We start from the raw sequence: 25,163 nt of genomic DNA on the forward strand, positions 1-25,163 counted from the left end.
TTGTTATGCAGAGTTCTTAATTTTTAATACTGCTAGCCTATCATGAATGATCCCGTATGTTTCTAGATGTGGTAGGCATGCCTGAGATATTATAAACCCCAAGGCCCCCCCCCCCCCCCACCCCTGTCTGTTTTATTGTGGAAAGGTTATTAGTGGCTATGTGGTCTAGTGGTATAACACTAGCTTTCGGATCGGAAGGTCGTGGGTTCGAGCCTCGCGCTCGGCGCATAGTTGAGTCCTTGGAAAAGGCTCTTTACTCACATTCTCTCACCGTACTCAGGTGTAAAATGAGTACCTGGCCGTTAACAGCGGTGTCTTTGTCCGAAAAATTGTAATATCGCCTAACAGGCGCATGTCCCGTCCTACATGTTAAATGTTGCTGTTGACCAGGGATCCCTTGTAAAGCGCTTTGAGCACATTAAGTGGATATTGCGCTATATAAAGCTCAATAAAGCTCAAAGCTCAATTAGTCGATTCCTTTCAATGATCTGGTCTGTTTCGGGTCGTTTCGTTTCTTGAAGGCATACGATATTTAGATTGTATTTCTTTAAATCCTTGATAAGATTGGTAGTCTTAATATTGGAAGATAATCCACGCACATTGAATGACGCAATATTTATTTGTGATGATTTGAGGTTTCCATACAGCAAAATATAATTGTGTATTGAGCTCCGGTTTTAATGTAAACACTGGTGAAAAAGATGTATCGATAATTTTGGTCACTCACCAGCATTGGCGCGTTTCTACGGGAATACCGTCTATTTTATTAATTCCTTCTTCTTTTATCCTAGTCTATTCAATTTTTTGTTTGTCAAATTCAATTAGTTTCTTAAGGGGGTCAGTCTTAGTAGTCAAAACCATGCGAGTATATCTATTTATCCACTTTTTAAATCGAATTCGATCAGGTGGAAGTCTGGCCATCTGGCAGCCTCGCCTCGCTGACGTCACATGGCGTGTCAAGCGATGGGTCGGAAAAATGGCTGTCTCCCCTTCATTCTCACCCATTGAATCGCAAATTGGGTTGATGTTTTGTGAAAAGTACTTACCATATTCCGATGAAATTTGAAACATAATATATAGATGAAATGTAAATATATAACCTTATTTACGGCAAAAGCTCTGCTCTTGGTAGTTTTAGAAATATTTCACTCAAAAGAGCAAACATATGTTTTTTAACGGCTTTCTAGTAATTACACGAGTTTTGTCGCTTGACATAATCAAAATTGGCCTCTTTACTAATTGTGTGCCAAATTTCAGAAATATTTATGGATAAAAAGCGTCGTAATCATTTTTTTTTAAAATAGCATTTACGAAACGGCCGGGTCCCATATTTTGTCACGAATTTGGGCTCTTCGCGAGCGTAATTGATGCACACGGATTTGGGTGAGATCGTCATTGCTACTTATATTATGTACAACGGACTCCAATCATTAATAAAGTAAAAATCACAGAGCCTTTGTTGTGTCGCCCAAACAGTCACCCGTAATCAAAATTTAATATTTTTGTATAAGATAATGCGATGAGCAGAATTTATTATTTAAACAGATTGTATAGTGTCGAGTTGCGATTTATTTTCGTTTCTCTAATATTAAGTTGATAATATCAACGTGGAGTGACTTACTTATAATAATTATAATAACAATAATAATAATATTAATAATAATAATAATAATAATAATAATAATAATAATAATAATAATAATAATAATAATAATAATAATAATAATAATAATAATAATAATGATAATAATAATAATAATATTAAAAATAATAACAATAATAATAATATTAATCTTTATTGTCCAGAAGAAAGGCAATTCGTGTTGTGTTTACAATTACAATGCTCTACAAACAGCACACTCATGTCATACACTAGTGTCGAGCGGAAGTCTCGATGATACCTCAAGTCATCGGCCACCAACACTCAAAACTTCCCGAACTCGATGACCAAGGAAAAGTCGGGAATTCCCGAGAAGTAGCACTTCAACTGAGCTTTGGATGGCTTTTTTGTATTAAAACTTAAAATACATTAAATAAATTCACTTTGTATAATAATAAAACATTGATACCTATAACCATTTTGATCTATTTACGACGTTTGTGTTTTGTTAGCTGTTTAAAATATGATATAACGTCAATACCCAATACCAATGACTAGGTATTGAATGAAAGCACCGATGACTAGAGCGACGCTCGAGACTTTTTTGAGTCTCGAGACTCAAAAAAGCATCGAGACGCAAAAAAGTCTCGAGCTTCGCTGGAATCATCGCCGACGAGAGAGGGGTGAACAATGCAGATAGTACACATTGTTAGTAACGCGTGCGTCGCTCGCGCAGTATAGTCTCGAGACTCGGGACTCGGGACTCAATACGAGAAGCATCGACGACCAAGCTTCTCGAGACGAGAAAAGCATCGAGAACTAAGTGGAGGTCGGGAAGTTCTCAGTCGTCGATGACCTGACTTCTCAAAACCTAAAGCATCGTTGACCTTTTGGTGACCCGGATGCCCTCCCCTATCATACACATAACAGTCAAGAGGCGCATTCAACATACAGTGTACGGTAAACATTAGGTCATACCGGGGGGGGGGGGGGGGGGGCACACGCACGTATACATGTGCGCGCACACACAGACACACATACACACAATCACACACACACACACACATACACACACACTTAACGATGTAATTCAGTATTTTACACACAAGTTCAGACACAGATGGTGATATTGAATGGGATCATAATATGAAGCCATCAAAAGTCAGTCAGTTTTTAAACATAATTTCTGATACAAATGTTGAAAGTAATAAGGATAATAATATTAAGGCATCAAATGTCAGTCAGTATTTACACACTGTTTCTGATTCAAATGTTGATAGTAATAAGGATAATAATATGAATGCTTCATATGATGTCAGTCATTATAATTTATATATATTTTCTAATACCAAAGCTACTTTTTTAATTAGGGTGCCTTTTTATAGGAGTTCAGGATTGCTGATGGTAAAAAAGTACACTTGTATCTCTGTGTTCTACATTTTGACTGAGCAGAACGTCTCCCCGACGGAAGAATTTTGAACTCACAATTCAAGGGGTGTTTGCGTGAATCAACAATACAATTGTTTCAATTTTGCTATTTACTATTTTGCTTCATTCGATCGTAATTTTCTGAATTTTGTTTTTTTCCTTCACTCCACATGAGCCAAACCACAGTGAAATGCTGAAAGTGAATATGCTGAGAACTAGAGACTTATAGATCTGAACCATTGTTTTGTTACTTACCTGAAATGATCTGAGATTTCTTAAAATATTCATCATTTGACAAGCTTTTGTGGCAATATTATTTACATGAGATTTAAATTTTAGGGAGGAATCAATTGTGATCAACAATTTCGACAGTCTGATCTTGTATTTTTAGATTGTCGAATAGGTAATTTTTTCTATTCCTGAAGTCAAAGATCTGCTCTTTAGTTTTGGATACATTTAGACGTAATTTGTTTTCATTACACCATTGAGTGAACTCTTTTATTTGTTGTTCATATATTGTTTCCGATTGCAAGCCATTCAAAAGCCCTACGACCGCAGTGTCGTCTGCGTATTTAATCAAGATACAATTGTCAAAACTAGATTTACAGTCGTTAGTGTAGATTATATAAAGGAGAATTTACACAGCCTTGAGTGCATCCTATTGACTGCAATTTTTTATCAGAAATGTCCCTCCCCATTTTTACTCGTTGTGGTCTATGACATAGAAAGTCCTGATAACTAAGTACTGGGCCACGCCCAAGTTGCAGAGTTTTTCTAGTAGGATGTCTGTGTCCATAGCATTAAATGCCGACGAGAAGTCCACGTAAAGGACACCAGCAAAGTTTGATGGTGATTTATCCAGGTGGTTGGTGACGGCGTTGGACATGGTGAGGAGAGCATCTTCCACTCCCCGTCGTCAATTGATTTTTGAAATACGGGTACTGCCAGTTGTTCAGAACAAATATTTAACACTTTGCCATTTAAGTTATCAGGACCGGGTGCTTTCCTCTGATTCACTAGATGGAATAAATTTTGAACACATTCTTTTTCGATAACTAGTGGCAGTTGATAATGGTTGGTTGATGGATAATTTCTGGTCGTGGCAGGGGTATGGTGGTCGAGACGACAGTAAAATTCATTTAAATTATTGACAAATTTACAACATGAAGTGTAAGACGCTATAGCCTCTGACACGTGACACAGCAACATATAGTTGTCCGTATGTGAAAACAGGTTGTGGTAAGAAAATCAACTTAATAAACCTGAAGTAGCAGACGTGACCCTTGGTCACTAGAGTAATTGTACAAACTTCGAACAGCTGATCGTGACTTTCGATTTGCACACTTTTTGGTGATCTAAATTTTCGGAATTTTTTTTCAATACCTGAAATACGTTAATTACACAATTACAGTTTTTAATTGCCTCAACCGATGTTCCTTCTTGTTTCTATGTTTTTACTCCAAAAATTGATGAAATTAGAAATGAAATTTAATTAATAGTGAGGCTATGTGGCCAACAGAACAATGCCCCTCCCTGTTCTGTGATGGGATCTAGTGGTATGACTCTCGCTTTCCGATCGGAAGGTCCAGGTTTCGAGACCCGCTCTGGGTGGCGCAGAATTGAGTCCTTGGAAAAGGCTCTTTACTCACATTCTCACACCGTACTCAGGTGTAAAATGAGTACACGGCCGTTCGTTGTCTTTGTCGGATTTTTCTGTGTGGCCCAACATGAAGTGTAAGACGCTATAGCCTCTGACACGTGACACAGCAACATATAGTTGTCCGTATGTGAAAACAGGTTGTGGTAAGAAAATCAACTTAATAAACCTGAAGTAGCAGACGTGAACAGAGTTGTGGGATCGAGAACTTACATTACAATACAGTACGCCGGTGATCATGTTTGGTGGCGTTTGGCACCGTTTTTATGCACCTCGACTGGAGGTGTACAAAAACGCACCATTTTTATGCACCTCCGTTGGCGCTGCTGGTTGATTAATGAAAATGTTGCTGCTTGAAACTCGAAGGAAAAAATAACGATAAGTGTTGAATTGTAAGCCTCAATTTAATAGACGAAGACATACTGTGGACGTTTCTGATTTCCCCTTTATCAACAAAACACGACGAATAAGACACTAAGAACGAATTAGAGAGTGTGAATGGCGTAGATAAGGTAAATGGACATAAACAATGATGGGACAGGAAGTTTTTTTGAAAAACAACAAAGACAAACTCAAAAAAAAAAAAAAAAAATAAAGAAGAAGAAAAAAAGGAAAAAAAACCGAATTAAATTAAAAAGATGCGGTAAACGAATACACTGATGATAATGATACAATATTACAACAGGATAACAATCGACGTTTACATATAAATGCACGTCGATAACACATTGAATGGTACCGATGTTGTTATTTTTTAAAAAAATATAATAATAAATAATAATAATAATAGATTAATTTAAGGTTTTAAATATATGTCCAGTAACTTTAAAAACGAAAATGATGTCTTTCTCAATAAAGTAAACTTTTTAAAAAAATGTCCACAATGGGATTGAACCCAGTACTTTCAAGGTTAGAGTCTGACAGCTTATCCACTGCGCTACGGAGCCACCTGACTATTCATAACATTTAATAAGGTCTTTCTAAAACATTATTTTACCTTCAATGCAACTTCTATTTTCTTGTTTTAAATTTCAATTTTTTAGATTATTATTATTTTTTTTAAAATTTATTATCAAAGAAGTTAAACCTGGGTTTTATCCACCAGAAACCATCACATTGAAAGCATCAAAGGGGCAATAATAATACTTGATGTCATAAATAGATGAATAATGTTGAAAACTTAGTGTAGATCTGAAATCCTTAGTAATTAAGAGAATACATTGTTTCGAATGCGACGATTTGCGTAAAAACGCCAAACTGACAACTTTTTACAGTGTCGAAATTGGTTGTTTTTGAGAGTGTTAGTGTCGTCGGTACATATTTCATGATATCGGTTTGACAGAACGAACTTCCAAACTGACTTTAAATTATTAAAGGAAATTAAATTATCTGTTTATCTATCTGTAAAAAATACATTTCTAATTTTCAAATCTTTCAGCAGAGTTGTGCGCCGTATAATTTTTTTATTGACTCAAATGGCACAATGTTCTCCACAAGGCATGACTATATTTTTTTAAGAAATGATTTTTAATTCCATTGTATTTATCTTCCAACATACTACATTATTTCACTTTCTAAACTGCATTACACAGTTCCTCCCCGCCTCCCCTCTTTTCACTTAATTAATTGCGCACCTTTTAGAAATATCTAGCATTCTATATTAATTCGTGCTTCCTTACAAAGGAGCATACTAATTTCCTGCCAACCAATGTTTTGTTTATTCATCTTAACTACGCCACTACCACATTATCTCATACATCTGTGGTGTTTCATTCATCCTGTTTTGTTGATAAAGGGGAAACCCAAAACGTTCATTTGATCTGTTTTTGTAATTATATTGAACCTTACATTCAATTTCACATTATTATTTATTTCTTCGAGCTTCGCGCAGCAACATTTACATAAAGTGAATACATTATACTGGGGATGTAGGAGCTTTCGGAATGTCTCCCCTTACTTAACTTCTGGAAAAACAAACATCCTAGCACCTTTACTAAGACTTATGACTAACCCTAATAGAAAGAGAAAATCCTCCGATCTCGAGCTAACCTTAATAGAAAAAATGATTACAAATTGAATAAATAAACCCCTGACAAAAGACCAATGGTGAAAATACAAATTTAAAGAATACTGGCGATGTAGGTGCTTTCGGAATATCTCCCCTTTACTTAACTTATGGAAAAACAAACTCCCTAGCACCTTTACTAAGACTTATGACTAACCCTAATAGAAAAAATATCCTTCGATCTCGAGCTAACCCTAATAGTAAAAAAGACACTCGGACTGCTTTGCACTATCTTTCAATACTTCACAAATCAAAATGGCTGCTGAAAATCAAAACAATGGTCAAAATCCATCTGTCAACTTTTGGTTGCTCTTCCTGTCGTAAAAACGCCAAACTGACAACGCTTTACAGTGCCGAAATTGGTTGTTTTTGGGAGTGTTAGTGTCGTCGGTACGTATTTTATGATGTCAGTGTGACCCAACAAACTTTCAAACTGACTTTAAATCATAAAAGGAAATCAAGTTATCTGTTTAGCTATCTGTAAAAAATACATTTCTAATTTTCAAATCTATCAGTAGAGTTGTATTTTAAATTGACTCAAATTAACACAATGTTCTCCACAATGCTATATTTCTTAAAGAAAGGATATTATTATAAATATTGAGTCAGGAAGAGGCAGATGCCAAAAACCCTTGACTACGTGATGACAGGGTTGGGCATTGATACCAACACACAAAATTGGATGTAAACTTGAATTATAGCCTTCAAACAACCCCCCCCCCCCAAAAAAAAAAAAATAAAAAAAAAATAAAATAAAAGATAAGAAAAAAAAAGAAAACAAAATATCTTTGTGCATGTGTGTGTGTGTGCACGTGTGTGTGTGTGTGGGGGGGGGGGGTGGTGGTGCGAGTGGGAGTAGTTCTGAGGAGTTCCCGCTTAACCTGGCACGGGAGCACTGTCGCTTTGTTTTATAAATAGTAATAATAATAATAATAATAATAATAATGATAATAATAATAATAATAATGTATATATATATATATATATATATATATATATATATATATATATATATATATATATATATATATCTTGAGCGGTTATTGATGCTTGAGTTTAGGTAAAATGCTTACAACATCCGCCAGTCGGAGATAACGTACCGTCACACAAAACTACGAGTAACCTTGAACGTTAAAAGTCTGATTGATATAATTTAGTGGGAAATAATTACCAAAATAGCTGCCTTAATACAATAATAAAGAGTTGAATGATGTCAATTTCGTTCCTTCAACAGTCTGATATAATTTAGAGGGAAGTAATCACTATTGTGCGCAAGACGAAAGATAGAATAGCGAGACAGTAACTGGGACCGGTTCTGTCGACCACATAGCCTCACTATTAATTAAAATATATTTCTAATTTCAACAATTTTTGGAGTACACACATAGTTCGTAGTATCAAACCTATTGTAAATTTGACGCTGATCACGAATCCGACGTGAATTGTCCACTTTTTTATACTGCCACGCCCCCTATCGCCGATCGCCTCGAAAAAGACCTCACCGTGTGTGGGTAAAAATCTGCGACTGACGTCCCTGGATGAAAACTGAGCGTGTATGGGCCCTCTTACAATGTTGCACCACTCGTTTATATCATCATTATCCTGCATGAACACATCCCACTCCGTGCAGTCAAAACATGCTTTAAGATTTGACATTGACTCAGGCGTCCACGTCGTTGTTGTTAATACAACGGGTTTTTTGCGTGGTGGTCCGAGTTTCCGATACTTGGTTTTTATTTACTTCTATAATATTGCAATAACACATATCCAGGATCGTTCTGTGACGTGTTGGTACAGTCACGTATTGTTTGTATGTTGGGCTGAGCGTGGGATATTTATTAAAGTCGCCTAACCCAATGATCGGAGAGTCTGGGTTAGAATGAAGAGGCTTGGTCTTCTTTCATGTTCTGTGCTGTTTCTTTAGCGGCGTCAGGTGGAATGTAGACGGCAATAATATTTATGGCGGGGTCCCTTGGAAGGTAGAGTGGGGCCGCACGGAAAGCGACAGCATCTCAATGTCGGGTTGGCAGGATGATGTTAAAATATGGCTTTTACTATTACTGCACCATTTGTTGTTATACACGTATAAACCTCCACCTTTTTGTTTACGTGTATTATCGTCTCTATCACTTCTAAAACTGCAGAAAGCGTTAATTCGAATGCTGTTGTTGGTGTCTGTATCGGTTAGCCATGTCTCGGTGAGACAAATAATCCCTGCGTTGCGATATTCACAGTCAAATTTGCACAAGGCAAACACCCTGGATCGGTGTCGATTTTGTTTAGAAGCGCTCTAACGTTAGATAGAATAATAGATGGCAGCGGGGGCTAGTGGTTTCTTTTCCTTAGTCTTTCCGAAACGCCTTCTTTTTGTCCTCTCTTTCTCTTCTGTTATGTTCTGAAAAATGATTCTCGATCACAATTCCTTTGTTCAAGTGAGCGTAGGATCCGAGCAGCTTAAGGTCTTCTCGAACATGCCCTTACAGAGAGAACGTAAAGGTGGTTTTGCGCATGCGTCTCTCGTCCTTGCTTCCGGTGAAATCGCGCGGTTAGTTAAATCGTTTCTCGGAGATCTTTAAGTTTTATTGGACCGTGTGTTTAATTCTAAACATTTTTTTTCTCTCACCCCAATAACATTATATTGTAAAGCTTGAATTTATTTTTTATTCTTTAATTCTTTTTCATAATTAGTGAAATCTCCTTAACAAAAGGAAAGATATCCTCAGTTGAAAAGTTTTTAAATTTTGTGGTCTATACGGTGCGAAAGTTTGGTTAGTGCACCTTCGTTTTTACAACTTCTGCTGTAGTGCCTTTTAACATCACTATAGTCAGACTTTTAATAAGTGGCGCGTGTTTTCCTTCTTTTTCTCAGCTGCCCCCAAATGCAAAGCTGCAAAAATTTGTTTGAACCTCTGAATCAATTTGTCTTAATAAAAAAATATTTTTTCATGAATTTTAAAACAATAGGAAAGGATTTCGTTTATTACAGCTAAATTAAAATCGATAACAGGTGAGGATCGGAATTCATAGAAGATTTACATTATCAAAATTATGAATTTTCCGCATATCCATTTTGAAAGAATTCGTTAAACTGGAGTGTTCGGTTAATTGAAGCTTAAACGTTATGCGTACAGTATTTGAATATGAAGCAACGAATGGCAATTTTTAACTATCAGACATCTACATTTTATAACTATCAATACACATTACTGGTGAATAAAGAGGACGAGAGATTAATGTGCAAAAGTCATATTGACGTTCTCTCTGTGTGTGAATAATAATAATAATTATAATAATAATAATAATAATAATAATAATAATAATAATAATAATAATAATAATAATAATAATAATTAATAACACCAGTAGTAGTATTAGTAGAAGTAGTAGTAGTAGTAGTAGTAGTAGTAGTAGTAGTAGTAGTAGTAGTAGTAGTAGTAGTAGTAGTAGTAGTAGTAGTAGTAGTAGTAGTAGTAGTAGTAGTAGTAGTAGTAGTAGTAGTAGTAGCAGCAGTACTACTACTACTACTACTACTACTACTACTACTACTACTACTACTACTACTACTACTACTACTACTACTACTGGTGTTATTATTATTATTATTATTATTATTATTATTATTATTATTATTATTATTATCATTACTACTACTACTACTACTACTACTACTACTACTACTACTACTACTACTACTACTACTACTACTACTACTACTACTACAACAACTACTTCTAGTACTTTTATTTTATTTGTTTCCACGTTAATTTGTGTATTGTTGTGCTGACGAAGGGTTTGTACCCAAAACGTCCATTGTCTGTATCGCTCCTATACGAAACCTTCCATTTTCACTCTTTCGTTAGTATTTTCACATGCAGAGGCAGTCCCTACCGTTTTCTACTATAACGGTAAATAACGCTGCAGAATCGAGTAGTGTTCCGCTATCTTGACTAATAAAGGTAAATAAATCATTAACTTTCATTTCTTATAGAAATTATTGTGTTATGTCTACTTCGAATTAAAGCACGCTTCGTCATTTAAGGACGCCTAAGCTTCCTCCAAGTGACCTTACTTGAAAGCGGCATGAGACACTTCACCGGAAGCGAGGACGAGAAACGCATGCGCAAAACCACCTTTACGTTCTCTCTGTAAGGGCATGTTCTTCTCGACTGTAAACAATCCGGTTGCCGCCTTGATGGTTTCCCGATTTATCGGAATCTGGCATTGAAATAAGGTTTTTTGAAAAATTGTCAATAAAACTATTATGAGCAGGTAAACATAATCATTTTCAACAGAAGCATATGCCGAAAGTTAAATTCATGTGTGATAACAATAAACAGTCACAGGGTACACAGAAAATCACAATATATTCCGTAAATAGCAGAGCTATTATTGCAAACACAGCGTCGCCGCAGGCAGCGCCACCATAAATCACTTATATTATGTGCACATCACCATTTGATAGCAACCCGTTTGGATATGATACTAGATAATTTACCGCAAAGTACTTCAAGATCATTTAAATCTCCTAATTTACTTTGCAAAATGTCTAAAACTTCACGAATCCAACAATAAATGGAAACTATAGTCCGTTCCACAACCGTGCGCAAACGTGGATATCTTCACAACCTTCTGATGGATTTTTAATGATAATGACTCGAACGCTAGAATCATTAGTGACATTAAGCCAATTTTGTATTATTTCTTTCCGGTTGCAATATTATACTTTAAGATTTTCCACTTTACGGTGTATAAAAAAACCCGGAGGGTTTGGTATCATTTTGATGTTTTACAATACAGTACTCCACACAGTGAATTCTATGGTGATAACGATCATTGAACTGGTCACCAGGCTTGACCAGGGGATTACATTTCACGAGATTCATGTGCCCTACTCAATAAAATTGACATCCTGGGTTCAAATGACACATCAAATTGTACACTTTGTACACACTTGACATAACAATTGTTACAATTTAATAGTTGAAAGCCAGAGGCGTAGCTTACTGTTGGGGTTTCTATATTCATAAAAAAAAGTAAAACTGACAAAAAATTGGATTAAACATGCACATCACAAAGGCGAACATTTCAAGGATTTTAATTTCTCAAGAGAGACGAAGCGCGGAAGTCTTTTTCATGGCACGAGGCAGATAGCAATATGTCTCACAACCAGGAACTCAGAGGGGAGAGGTCAAATTAAAAATGTTGATGTCATCTATTATGCATCTCTTGTATTTGAAAACTGTGGTTCCTTTGAAAGGTTATACTGTACAAAACTTACATGAAATCTGGTGTGAAAGAAAGCACGGGACTTGGAACGGACTAAATAATATGTTAGAATCAGCATACCGTTTCTGTATTTCCGTACAAGTAGGCTACAAGACAACATGTAAATTCTGTGTCTAATTCATATAGTAGAGTCACCGGTAGAGAAAAAAAAATCTCGATTGAAATTCCAATTCGACCACTTGACGGTCAACCAGAGGTCACTAAAGCTCAGATGAAGTCAACTACATTTAACAATCAATTACTCGTAAACAAACGATATTTCATAACATCTTTAACCATATCCTTGAATAAAGTTGGCCGATTGGAATTTCAATTCGACCACTGGAAAGTCATCCAGAAGTCCTTCAAGTTCAAGGACAGATACATTTAGCATTTAATTACTTCTACACTTTTGATAATATTAAACATTTAAGAAAAGGAAAAGAAAACATTATTTTTTGGTGACCAATTCATAGATACAGTTTTGGAGAAATTCCTTTCAATTTGTATGAGCTATTGCCCTTGATTTGATTTATATGTGAGTATTAATATTCCTTTATGTCTTACGTATCCTGTTTCATTTTATACAAATCAAAATAATGAAGTTTGCTTATTATAATATCAATCACAACCGTGTAAAGTAATAAGTAAAACTAACAATATTTGACAGACTTATCATACTTTAAACATTATTACTTCAGATCGACTAATAGCCCATTTAGAAAACCCATATCACGAGAAAAAGGGGATTAAAAAATCCCAATGTAACTGAAAAGTATAACATTTCAAGCAACAATCATATTTTATTTTGTATAGCATGAGGGGTGATCTAAAAGAATTATTTAGGTATGTATCATCAACCTTTCCACCTGTTTTATCATCTTGAGGATTACCCAATGGATACACATTGTCGGATCTCCTGAAATGGATTGTGGGTTAAAGTCAGTTTCCCCAATATAATTTCTTTTTACTTTATCGTGTATCAGAAAAAAAACAACAACGGAAAACATATAATACGGCAACATTTTTGATAAAAAGTGCTTTACCAAGAATCATACATCACTGAATCTAGCCCCAAGACTAAATGTTGATTGATTTGGTCAAAATGTCAATGGACTGGCAATCTTTTTTTTTGATGATTGCAGACAAAAAAGAGAACTTATCAAATACCTGCTTGTGATGGAACAAGACAACGAAGAAAAAGGTCTGTATATCACATTTGTCAAGCATCTGTATTCCATGGGACAATGCAACCATGAAGACACTCCCATATTGGTCCATATTTTGCAAGGCCTACAAACACAATCATTTAGACATAAATAGACCCCGAGATTCTGGTGCTATTTGCATCCTTTTAGCCAATCATCATTATATTATCACTGCAGCAAATCTAGCAGCTAATATTTGTATTAAATCTTATAAGAAAGTCAAAGAAAGTAATTAATCTGAACAGAATTGACACAAATATTGGCCAAGAGACTTGTGAATTCTTTGCATTGTTTATGCATTTGCGGATTCTGTCAACACATCCGCTTTCAACTTTGTAGGGAAGCGTCCATGTCGTTAGTTGTCTTGGTTTACGCATGTTTCTCTCCATGACAAATTGGCAAACACCATGATGCAATGAACTTTGGAGGGAGCAGATGGAAAAGATGGCAAAGAAAGAGCTGGGTGTATAATGTAAAGGGATGGACAAAGATGGACCTCTCAACACTAATGAAGAAATCTGTCGACAGATCTTGATGGAGGGCCCTTACTCTTGTCATCTCTCATGTCTCATCTACGACCACCACCCCGCACAGGAGAATGAGGTGAGCTGAGTTCCATGTTATAACATCCTTACCAAAGCTCCACTGTCTCCTGTTATTCCTGAATTGCCAAAGACCGTGAATGCTTCATTACAGATATCTGAAAATCTCTTTGTGACTTTGTGACTCTTTTTGTATGCCAACTACACAAAGGTGAAGTCAATGAACACAATATTAATCTCGTAAAGATGAACATTTTCATCCACAAAACGGGAGACGTTGACAAAATCCCAACAAGTGATTTTCTGTATCAGCACTTTGAAATGATTGTCTTTCAAACGAGTATTTGGGTCACAATCAATGAGTCATTGATATCTTACCAAATCCAAATAATGCGAATAGAACGAAGATAGTGATATACTGATTCATGTTTTAACCACGCTGCTTGAACCCAAAGCCATATTCCATATTAATAGGATGTTCCGATCTCCGATGCAAATGCCCGATTGCAACATTGGACTGTAGCCTGTTTTGTAACTGTCAATATGCAAATTGAACAGCTTTCTTATACGAGATTTGATATCTTAATCTTTCTTTCCCTACATGCACATTATTTCTTGTTGAACCATTTTTACCGACCAATAATATCATGGTGTCTGTTAACGACAGAGGTCTCCTGGTTCTTAAACAATTTAAATTGTTTTCAATATGAAAACACTACTTTGACTAACTGAATTATTATGAATCGTTTAATATATTTATGATTTTTATGAAACTTTTGCTGTAGGGGATATCATTTTCATAAAGCTCCCCTGAATTATAGATGGAGCATGTCATTAAAGAGCTCAGATCAAAGTCTAGTACTAGATAACATATATTTCACAACGAATAAATGTGACGGTCTTCAAGGAAAAAAAGGAAACAATAGTGTATGAGTAGGTATGGTTAAGGAATTTGACAAATAAATATAAATCAAAGGAGTTCTCCAGAAAATCATACACGAAAAAACATCTCTCACAGAATGTTAGTCCTGGTCATGAACTCCCTAACAAAGTAAATGGCTATAATAGGAATGCGAAGTAGAAGGACTGATAAGCCGTAATATACAAATCATGTTTATCTCTCTTGTAATTTCAATTTGTTGTCTACTAATATTTTGTTTGCGTATAGATATGAAAAAGTCCAATAACTCTTTTGAAGATGCCCAAGATTTTTGTATACCTGTTCATAACAAATCAACAATATATTTTGTTATTTGGCTGGTATTGATTTCCCAATAGGCTACGAGTATTACAATTAGTTACAAGCGTTATTGGGCGAAAACTCCATTGAATATAATCTGATTTAGTTGTTATCTACAAAATAATGTAACTTATTCAGTTGCTCTTATCTTTTTCTTGAACGGTATTGTTTTATCAACAATTTTGTAAATTTTCCACAAATTCAAACTTTTTTTTTCCATTGTGAAAAAGGGCGATAACTTTCGAATTCTGACATAGAGCTAAGATTTTTTGTATAGAGCCTAAAGACACGTAACCAAGAAATTTTGTTCTTAGAGTGCTATAGATTTCCTAATACTTTTTGAGTTCTAATTTTAGTAACATAATTCAATGGGCGTAACTCCATTAACCATGATCCGAATTATTTTCAATTTAGAAATATTGTTATTCTCAGTATGGGCTGTTATTTATTACAAGTTATAATTTTCTTAACAGCTTAAGTGATATTCCGAAAAATATGCTATTTTTATAACGAAGACGTTAATAAAGGGGAATAACTCATTTCGATTTTTTTTTTCTTAGGTGATATTTTAGATCCTACCTAAGTTTGTTTTGGTTATTTGCAAGTTATCAAACTCTTGATATTATCGGGAGTTCTGAATTTAATCATAATTTCACCTTGCTTGACCTCTAAGTGACCTCCGCAAGTTCCAATCGCACAAAAATGTTACTCATTTGTCTACTTGTTTGACTTGTAAAGAAATTAAATTTTACACGAACACTACTAATAATACATTTTAAGCTCTACATTGTCATAACTACCATTGCACAGAAAACCTGTACATTGAGTCGACGGAGTGAGTGCCCTGGCAAAAATGCAATATACATCGTTGGACAAGAATATTTTGCTCATGATTGCTTATCTAGTGACTGACAACTGTTACTGTTGTTCAATTCTTAAATAACAGGAGTTAGGAATATACCTGTTATTTGATAGTTTGCCCAGGCGAAACAATATATTAATTATTACTTACGACACACTGGTTTAAATGGTATTAATTAATCATAACAGAATAACTAAGTATCCATACCCTCAGTCACACAGTATTTTCCACTAAATATGATTTCAAGTTGATCACTATATCATGCTGGTTTTAGAGTGATGGAATTAGAGAAAGGCCGAATTTCACTGATTAATGGCTTATATATAAATATGACCATAATTGAGTCAATCCCAGAAACCAATGATGTTCCTGGATGCGTTAGTGGCAGAATGTTACTGGTAATTTAGTTCGATCCAATCACATTTCGCGTATGCGAGTCCTGGCTGGTCCGTCAGGCAAGATATTCACGCGTCGTTGCGTACTCTTAGGATAATTTTACTGCTGCGTTGATCAGTCGGACCGGTCGATTAATTATGAAGGCATATGTCATATCTCGTCTCTCAGCCTGTCGTTGATTAATGCCGCGTTATAATAAGCGTCCTGGTAATGTCGGCTGGTTGTAAAATTACGCTGGGATTATACAATTATGTAGGTGACGCTGTGAGAAAATATGTATGAGCTATTCAAAATTCTGAGAAAGTTAGGGAGGATTTGAAATAATCGCCATGTCACAGAATGTATAAGTTAAGAGAATATAGGTGTGTAAAATGCCATTAAAACTTTAAGAGCGATATTACAATATCAATTTCCCGTGATATCAAGATTATAATTTACAATTTTTCCTATAAAGCACATCACAGAAAACATCGTAAAATCTCGAAACTCTCCATATCAGAATAAATATCCCAATCGAATTAAAATTTTTAAAAAATTTAAGATTAACTTGAAAGAATCACAGAGCTTGTGAAAAGCGGCTTGTCAGCGCTGAACACATAACATTATCTGTTCAAAATGTCGAGATCTTTTAACCGGCAAGCAAAAATAGGCGTATACAATAGGGAAGGAGCGATCATTTTCTAAGATGGTAGAGCAATAGATTTCCAAGATCTTATATTTTCTTTTGACCGCGCTGTCCACTTGTTTTGGGAAGCTTGGTCTGACATATCCTTTTTAAAGTGTTGCTGTACAATAGAGTAGTTTTATCCACATTATAGTTATCAATTGTTAAACCCAGCCCTTAATGGGGTGCAGCCCAGAACCTTGTGAGACGGGTCATAAGACCGGATAGATGGGGAGTGTTTGCTCAGGAAGGGCATCTTGGCAGTATAACTCAAGCTACAACTAATGAATGAATGAAAACAGGCCCGGGATAAAAACGACCGCCTCTGTCATTATTGGTCAGCAGGATGGCAGTGGAAATTCAGTGATTGATGGTCACAAACAAAAGGAGGAAATGCGTAAAAGATGGTCGAGGAAACGGATGGGAGTGGAGATCAAGATTGGAAGTTTGAACGTTGAAAGTCTGACAGGCAGATCAATGGAAATCGCTGATGCTATGGAAAGTAGAAAATATATCATTATGTGTGTGCAAGAAAGAAAGTGGAAAGGTGAATCAGCAAGGGATATTGGTGGAGGAGTTAAAATACGAGTAATTTATAAAGGAAATGAGGCCACAATAAACGGAGTGGGTATCATTCTGGATAAAGAACTTGCACAAAATGTTGTTAGAGTCCAAAGGGTGTCGGTAGACTTTTTGTGGATTAAGATCGTAGTCAACGTGGAGCAAATCACTGTCGCAAGTGCATACGCACCCCAGGCAGGCTGTACGCAAGAAGAGAAGGAAGAATATTGGAAAGAGATTGATGAACAAATGGAAATATTCGACAAATCAGACTTGAATGGGCACGTTGGAGAAAGCAATATCGTAGAGGAGAGAAGGTTGAGAAGGTATGGATATGCCAGCAAAAATCAAGAAGGCGAAAATATTGTAAGATTTGCAACAAGGATGAATCTGGCAATACTAAATACATATTTTAGAAAGAAAGACGAGTACAGAGTGACGTATTCAAGAGGTCTGAGAAAGACACAAGTAGATTACCTGTTGTGCTGGTGGAGAATTTTGAAGAAAGTATCAGATTGTGGCAGTTTGCCGAGAGAGAGAGAGAGAGTGGCAGCGCAACATAAGATTGTTATTGCGAAAGTGGCATTTGGATAGAGAAAGATAAAAGATAAACAAAGTGTGGGGAAAACACAATGGGAGAAACTAAAAGAGGAAGAAGAAAGAGAAATATTTGCTACAACTGTGAAAGGAAGACTAGGAATGAATTTCCTAAAGGAATGAAAAAGAACTGCCGATACAATTCGTGAAGTGGCGAAAGAAGATCTAGGGGTCAGCTCGGGAAGAGGAAAAGTTGGAAAATAAGCATGGTGATGGAATGAAGAGATTCCAGAAGCAATAAAGAAAAAAAGCAAGGAAGAACATAGAGACAAACAGGGATACTATGAAAGTAGATGAATATAGGCTGGCCAAGAAAAAATAAACAAGAACCGTTGCAAAAGCAAAGTCCGAAATATTCGACGATACATACGAGCAATTATAAAATAAAGAAGGCCAGAAAAATATTTTTAAAATAGTGAAAGAGAAGGACAAGAATAGGAGAGATATTAAGATGATCAAAGACGAGAATGGAAAAATATTGGGCAAAGACGAAGTGATTCGAGGAAGATGGAAAACAAACTACGGGCACCTCATGAATGAAGAGAATGACAGGGAGAGGAGAAGTGCAGTTATGCAACCTATCTGTATCTGGTTGGCGCTGAAGAAACCAATGGTCTGGTTGTATTTCAGCGGCGTCCTCATTGGGCGCGGGCCCATGTCAGTCGGGCCTTGAAATCGTTTAGGTGTGGTGCCATGATGACCAGTTCATCCAGCCGATTCCACTCCGAGATAGTTCTAATGAAGAAAGAATTTATGTAGTTTTGTGTTTTTGTCTGTGGGATTTTGAAGCAGATCGAATTGTTTGTGGCGTATCTCTCAATGGGGTTTTCGGTTATGAGGTTGTCAAAAGTGAGTGCTCGGATTTTTCTTTTGTTTGGTCGTGGCGTGAAAAAGGAGTCTGCCTTTATTGATGGTATTTGATCTGTTACAATCTTGAACATGAATGACAGACGGGTTTCTTTTCTTCTTTGTTGGAGGCTGATGGGGTTTCTTTCTTCTATCATGTTTGTCATGCATCCTAGGGTTCTGCTCTTATAGTTCCCAGCTATGAACCGGGCGCCTTGTCTCTGGACTCTCTCAAATTTTTGAATATCCTCTTTCAGGTAGGGGTCACAAGCAACTGCTCCGTATTCCAATTGTGATCTCACAAGTGCAAGGTAGGCGTTTTGTTTGCATGACGTTGGGGCGTGGCTAAGATTTCGGCGGAGAAAGGCGAGGGTGGAGCTTGCCTTTTGGGTTATTTTGTTAATGTTTGTCCCCCATTTCAAGTCCTTTGAGAAGGTGATGCCAAGGTATGGGTTATCGTCGACTTGTTCCAGGACGGTGTTGTTTTACTTGTAGGTCTCATTGTACTTTTTAGCTGTGCTGAGGATGTAGCATTTGTTTGGGTTAAATTTCATTCCCCAATCATTAGCCCACTGTTTGAGACCATTCAAGTTCTCTTGTAGAAGTATTTGATCGTTTGCAGATTTTATTGGTCGGTATATTAGACAGTCATCGACGAATAACCTAATCTGAGATTTTACTCGTAGAGGTAGGTCATTGATGAAACAAAGAAATAGTATGGGTCCTAGCACCGTTCCCTGTGGTACTCCTGGTATGACTGGACATTCATCCGATGACGTGCCGTCTAGGACTACTTTCATGGTACGTTTTGTGAGGAAATTACCAAGCCACGTGTCTAGAGAGCCACGAATTCCGTAATTTTCTAGTTTCTGCAGGAGTTTTTGGTGGGGCACAGTATCAAATGCCTTGGAAAAGTCGAGGATGCCGATGTCTGCCTGTTGGCATTCTGGAGTCTCAACAAGTCGTTTATAGTTATTAGAAGTTGGCTTTCACATGAGTATCTTTTGCGAAACCCGTGGTTCAGGTCAGTTAGGATGTCATTGTTCTCAAAGTGGTTCATCATGTTCTTACAGATTATAAGGTCTAATAGTTTGGATATTACAGACGTCAGTGAGATTGGACGGTAGTTCTCTGCTTTATTTTTGTAGCCTTTTTTAATACAGGTGCGATGTTTGCCTTCAGCCAGTCATTAGGGAGCATCCCGGTGTCCACCGATTTTGGGAAAATTATGCATAATGAGAGGACCAAACTCTCAACACACCCCTTTAGTACTGTGTTGGGGATGTTATCTGGACCTGACGACTTAGATGGGGAGACGTTTTTCAGCAACTTTCCAACTCCTGAGATGTTTATGTTGATATTAGTAAGAGATTGGTCACACCTCTGTGATGTCAATGGGGTGGTTGTATCGTGTGGATCACAGTTAAGAAGATAGTAGATAAGATAAGCAAGAACGAGGTGTGGGATGCTGTGAAAAGCGGGACAGCAGTTGGACCAGACGAGATACCAGCAGATGTCTGGGAACCACTTGGAGCTGAAGGGTTAAATTTCCTCGTATGGTTTTTGAAAACGACATCTTACAGAAAGAGAAAATGCCAGAAGAATGGAGAAAAAGTACATTGATTCCCATATACAAAAATAAAGGAGAGGTTCGAGAATTTGGCAACTATAGGGGCATCAAGTTAATGAGCCATACAACGAAGATATGGGATAGACTAATCGATAAGAAGATTAAAAAAGATATAGACAAAAGTGAATAACAGTTTTGATTTATTGCTAGTAAAAGTACAACGGATGCTATATTTGTTCTAAAAGTGACCGCAGATAAGTATAGAGAAAATCAAAGAGATTTACATTGTGTGTTCATTGACCTGGAGAAAGCATATGATAGGGTACCAAGAGAAGAAATGTGTACTGTCTAAGAGCAAAGGGGGTAACAGAGAAATATATCAAAGTTATCCAAGGAAACAAAACAGTGTTAAGGACAGCTGTTGGCTAAACTGATCCATTTAATGTAGGAGTTGGATTACACCAGGGATCAGCTCTCAGCCCACTGCTGTTTGCAATAGTAATGGTTGTCCTAACAAAACCCATTCGGGGAGAGGCACCATGGAACATGATGTGTGCGGATGATGCAGTACTTTTGAATGATACTAAAGCTGAGGCGGAAAAGGAACTGGAGGGTTGGAGACGGGTGTTGGAAAGGAGGGGATTAAGGGTCAGCAGATCGAAGACCGAGTATTTGTGCATCGGATAACAGAGAGCAGAATCACGAATAAAGATAGGAGAAAAGGATGTGCCAGAGACAAACCAATTAAAATACTTAGGAACAAGTGTTCAATGAGATGGAGGCAATGAGATGGAGGTTAAGAAGAGGATACAGGGAGGCTGGAATAATTGGAGGAAGGTAACTGGAGTTATGTGTGACAAACGAATTTCCTCAAAGCTGAAGGGGAAAATATATACAAAAGTTGTAAGACCAGCAATTTTATTTGGACTAGAGACAGCAGCTACAACAAGAAACAAGATAAAGAAGTTGGACACTTGGCTGGACAAGAAAAGATAAAGTGAGAAATGAACGAATTCGAAGGTTGACTGAAGTGAAGACTGTATCAATAAAGATGAGAGAAGATAGATTGAAATGGTTCGGATATGTAAAGGGACGAGAGAGGGAGTACGTGGGAAGGAAATTATTGGACATTAGCGGGAAAGAGGAAAAAGGGACGCCCAAAGACTAGATGGTGCGATAAGGTAAAGGATGACATGAAAGAACTGGACCTGGAGGAAGATGATGCTCTGAGCAGAGATACATGGATATGTGGCATTCATTATGACAACCCTGCAAAATGCGGGATAAGCTGAAAGAAGAAGAAGAAGATAGTTATCAATTGTTACTCTCCGTTTATCACAGAAGAAAGTGGAATTAACTGCGACACTATGGGCCTTATAACAGTGAGGGTCATCGGTGGGTAATACGAAATAGGTGGTACATTGTTTGTAATTCGAATACACTTTTCATACCCAGACATCATTCGTCGGAAAGCCTCATGTCACGGCATAGCCAAGGGATATATTACAAACGCTGGTCCAATCTGGAATGATTAGTTAAATATCGTATGTTCATTTTGTTGAAAAAAAATGATTGCCCAAAACCTCATAATACGAGGAAATAATGTGATCTATTTTGGTTTCTCATGTGTCAAGTGGACATTATCTACGAATGTTTATTTGCTAATATGTTTACACAGAAAATACCATTTGCTTGCAACCGTTTAGATAAAATACTAATCTCACATCAATCTAATCAGTGTTTAGTAACTTATGTACGAGATTATAATTTACTATATTTTTATATTTCCCAGTTAAAATAAAACCAACCCATCCACCATGGCTTTATACTTTCTTATCGCTGTGCTCTGTGTTGTACCATTCGCCTCCTGCATGTTTCTCCCACGTAAGTAATATTTAGTCAACAATATTGATCTAATCTAATTGTGCTTTATTTGGTACAACGCTAAGCTAAGGCCCCGTGTTCACCAACACAGAAACAATCCATAAACGACACGTCTTTTTTTGCGGTAGGCAAAATCTGGTATTATCGTTTACTTGACCTCTGTCCACCGAGACAGAAACGAAACGAACGTTTACAGCCACATTTAAATATACTTGTACGCGCTGTACTGTAGCAGCAGCAGCAGCAGCAGCAGCAGCAGTAGTAGTAGTAGTAGTAGTAGTAGTAGTAGTAGTAGTAGTAGTAGTAAAGTATTGGTAGTAGTAGGCTGAGGAGGAGGAATAGTAGCAGTAGTAGAAGTAATAATAATAATAATAATAATAATATAATAATAATAATAATAATAATAATAATAATAATAATAATAAATAATAATAATAATATAATAATAATAAATAATAATAATAATAATAATAATAATAATAATAAATAATAATAATAATAATAATAATAATAATAATAATAAATAATAATAATAACAATAATAATAATACATTATTACTACATGCAGTAGTAGTAGTAGTAGTAGTAGTAGTAGTAGTAGTAGTAGTAGTAGTAGTAGTAGTAGTAGTAATTCTTTTTGAGCTTTATATAGCGCAATATCCACTAAATGTGCTCAAATCGCGTTACAAGGGGTCCCTGGCCAACAGCAACATTTAACATGAAGGACGGGACATGACGCCTGTTAGGCGATATTACAATTTTTCGGACAAAGTCAACGCTGTTAACGGCCAGGTACTCACTTTGCACCTGAGTACGGTGAGAGAATGTGAGTAAAGAGCCTTTTCCAAGGACTCAACTATGCGCCGAGCGCGAGGCTCGAACCCAGGACCTTCCGATCCGAAAGCGAGTGTCATACCACTAGACCACATAGCCGCACAGTAGTAATAGTAGTAGTAGTAGTAGTAGTAGTAGTAGTAGTAGTAGTAGTAGTAGTAGTAGTAGTAGTAGTAGTAGTAATAGTAGTAGTAGTAGTAGTAGTTAGTAGTAGTAGTAGTAGTAGTAGTGTACTGTTACGTTAAAAGAAAGAGACGATGGAGTGGCCGAGTGAAGATCGAGGTGGGGGGCCGGGGGGGGGGGGGGCGCGGGGGGGGGGGGGGGGGGGAGAGAGACAAGAGACAAAGGTAGTATAATACTTAAATGAGGTCCAGTCTCAAGTTCATCCCGTGAGTTGAAAGGGTGTTCAGTTTCAATATCAGTTCTGCCTCCCTTTATTTTCTATGTTGTTTAGTGGTGTGACAGAACTGAAGGACGGCAATTTGGATGTCGTGCAAGCCTCAATGACTGGACCCATTGAAGTGGTGGGAGACAGGTTTGTCCTCTTGGTTTTGAATATACCGCAGTAAGACGGAGCGTTGTAGACATTGCAGGTACAGGGCATGCCCACACTTATTCGTGGAAAATTCCATCAAATTCCCGGATAAAGTGTGGTACATCAGACACTCATTCACCTGCACGGATCTTAACCTAATTTACGCTATAATCTGCACAAGACATGCGTGGGAGAAACTGGCAAGAGAATAAGCCACAGGTTTGGACTAAGATCATACAGTTACAACAACTGTTTGCGTTTACCATTTATGTGTAAAATATTACAATAATGGACAGGAAACTCAACATCGGTTAATTGCAACTTCGGTTAATCGCAACATTTTCGCTGATCCCAAGGTGCTGCGATTATCCGGAGTGGACTTTAGTAGTAGTAGTAGTAGTAGTAGTAGTAGTAGTAGTAGTAGTAGTAGTAGTAGAAGTAGTAGTAGTAGTAGTAGTGGTAGTAGTAGTAGTAGTAGTAGTAGTAGTAGTAGTAGTAGTAGTAGTAGTAGTAGTAGTAGTAGTAGTAGTAGTAATAATAATAATAATAGATCTTTATTGTCCATAAATATGGCAATTTGTCATTTAGTTACACTTGTTATAACGTTAAACGATAACTGTAATATTGAACAGATATTTCACTCCTACTTATTTTCTCTCTCTCTCATTCTCTCTCTCTCTCTCTCTCTCTCTCTCTCTCTCTCTCTCTCTCTTCCTCTCATTCTTTCACACGTGCGATATACACAACATAAACATATTCATTTCGTTTTCAATTTGTTACGATTGCGGCAATTCGACACCAAAAATTATCATCATTATCAATTGGTCAGTTAATCTTACATTAAATAAATTAATCAGTTAATCAGTCAACGAATCAATCCTTGGTTTTTCTGTACCATATGAAATATACAAAATTTTTATTGCTGATGGAACGAACTTTGATTTATACTTGTTAATTCTACATTTAATCTGACAAAACCTTCTCCCAGATGGTAAAAGACTAAATTCATGGTATAAAATATGTTTTTTATTGTTGGTAATTGAGAATGCTTTCCTTTCTATTGCTTTTCCATGAATTCTTTCTACTCCATCAAGAGGATGGTTTATTATTTTTGATGCCTCTTTGATAGATTTTGAAATTTTTGATTTATCTTTAAGTCGGCATCCTCCAAACCATATGGTGCAGCCAAACGCAATTACACTTTTAATCAATGATTCATAAACTCTTAACATAGTTTTCTTCCTAACTTGAAATGTTCTCAATTTCCTTAGGATATATAATCTTTGGGCAACTTTCTTAGATATTATATTAATATGTTGAGAGAAATTGAGGGTACTATCAATGGTTATTCCTAAATATTTAAAATAGTCAACTATCTCAACATCATCTTTACCGATCGCCACACACTT

The 25,163-nt window shown here is 36.6% G+C and overlaps 2 protein-coding genes across 5 annotated transcripts in view; both read left to right on the forward strand.

Moving 5' to 3' along the window:
• The window catches only part of LOC144969541 (uncharacterized), a 41,178-nt gene that overhangs the window by 2,542 nt on the left and 13,473 nt on the right, over positions 1–25,163 (forward strand). For 2 of the 4 annotated variants that reach the window (XM_078908677.1, XM_078908679.1), the window contains exon 2: positions 22,294–22,385. The exons of 1 other annotated variant lie outside the window; for it this stretch is intronic. In XM_078908677.1, the coding sequence (XP_078764803.1) occupies positions 22,319–22,385 (67 nt within the window). In that variant the 5' untranslated portion in view covers positions 22,294–22,318. Of the gene's footprint in view, positions 1–13,159; positions 13,220–22,293; positions 22,386–25,163 lie in introns of those variants that run through there. One more of the 4 variants, XM_078908678.1, reaches the window with a different exon arrangement.
• On the forward strand, positions 17,216–21,188 carry LOC144969234 (uncharacterized). The gene is made up of 5 exons (XM_078908345.1): positions 17,216–18,011; positions 18,502–18,669; positions 20,095–20,294; positions 20,515–20,683; positions 20,950–21,188. The coding sequence occupies exons 1-5, from the start codon at positions 17,216–17,218 to the stop codon at positions 21,186–21,188; spliced, it is 1,572 nt and encodes a 523-aa protein (XP_078764471.1).

Source organism: Berghia stephanieae, chromosome 3, assembly GCF_034508935.2.
Source record: "Berghia stephanieae isolate SIO BIC M18660-M18661 chromosome 3, UCSD_Bste_1.3, whole genome shotgun sequence".
Classification (NCBI taxonomy): domain Eukaryota; kingdom Metazoa; phylum Mollusca; class Gastropoda; order Nudibranchia; family Aeolidiidae; genus Berghia; species Berghia stephanieae.

What these genes read in the sequence shown, in the direction of transcription:
- LOC144969234 (XM_078908345.1), top strand. Translation starts at nt 17,216, where the DNA reads ATGAATGAAAACAGGCCCGGGATAAAAACGACCGCCTCTGTCATTATT. An exon ending in GAAAGTATCAGATTGTGGCA is followed by an intron (nt 18,012 to 18,501) that starts GTTTGCCGAGAG and finishes TTTTTAAAATAG; the next exon opens with TGAAAGAGAAGGACAAGAAT. An exon ending in TAAAAAAGATATAGACAAAA is followed by an intron (nt 20,684 to 20,949) that starts GTGAATAACAGT and finishes CATTTAATGTAG; the next exon opens with GAGTTGGATTACACCAGGGA.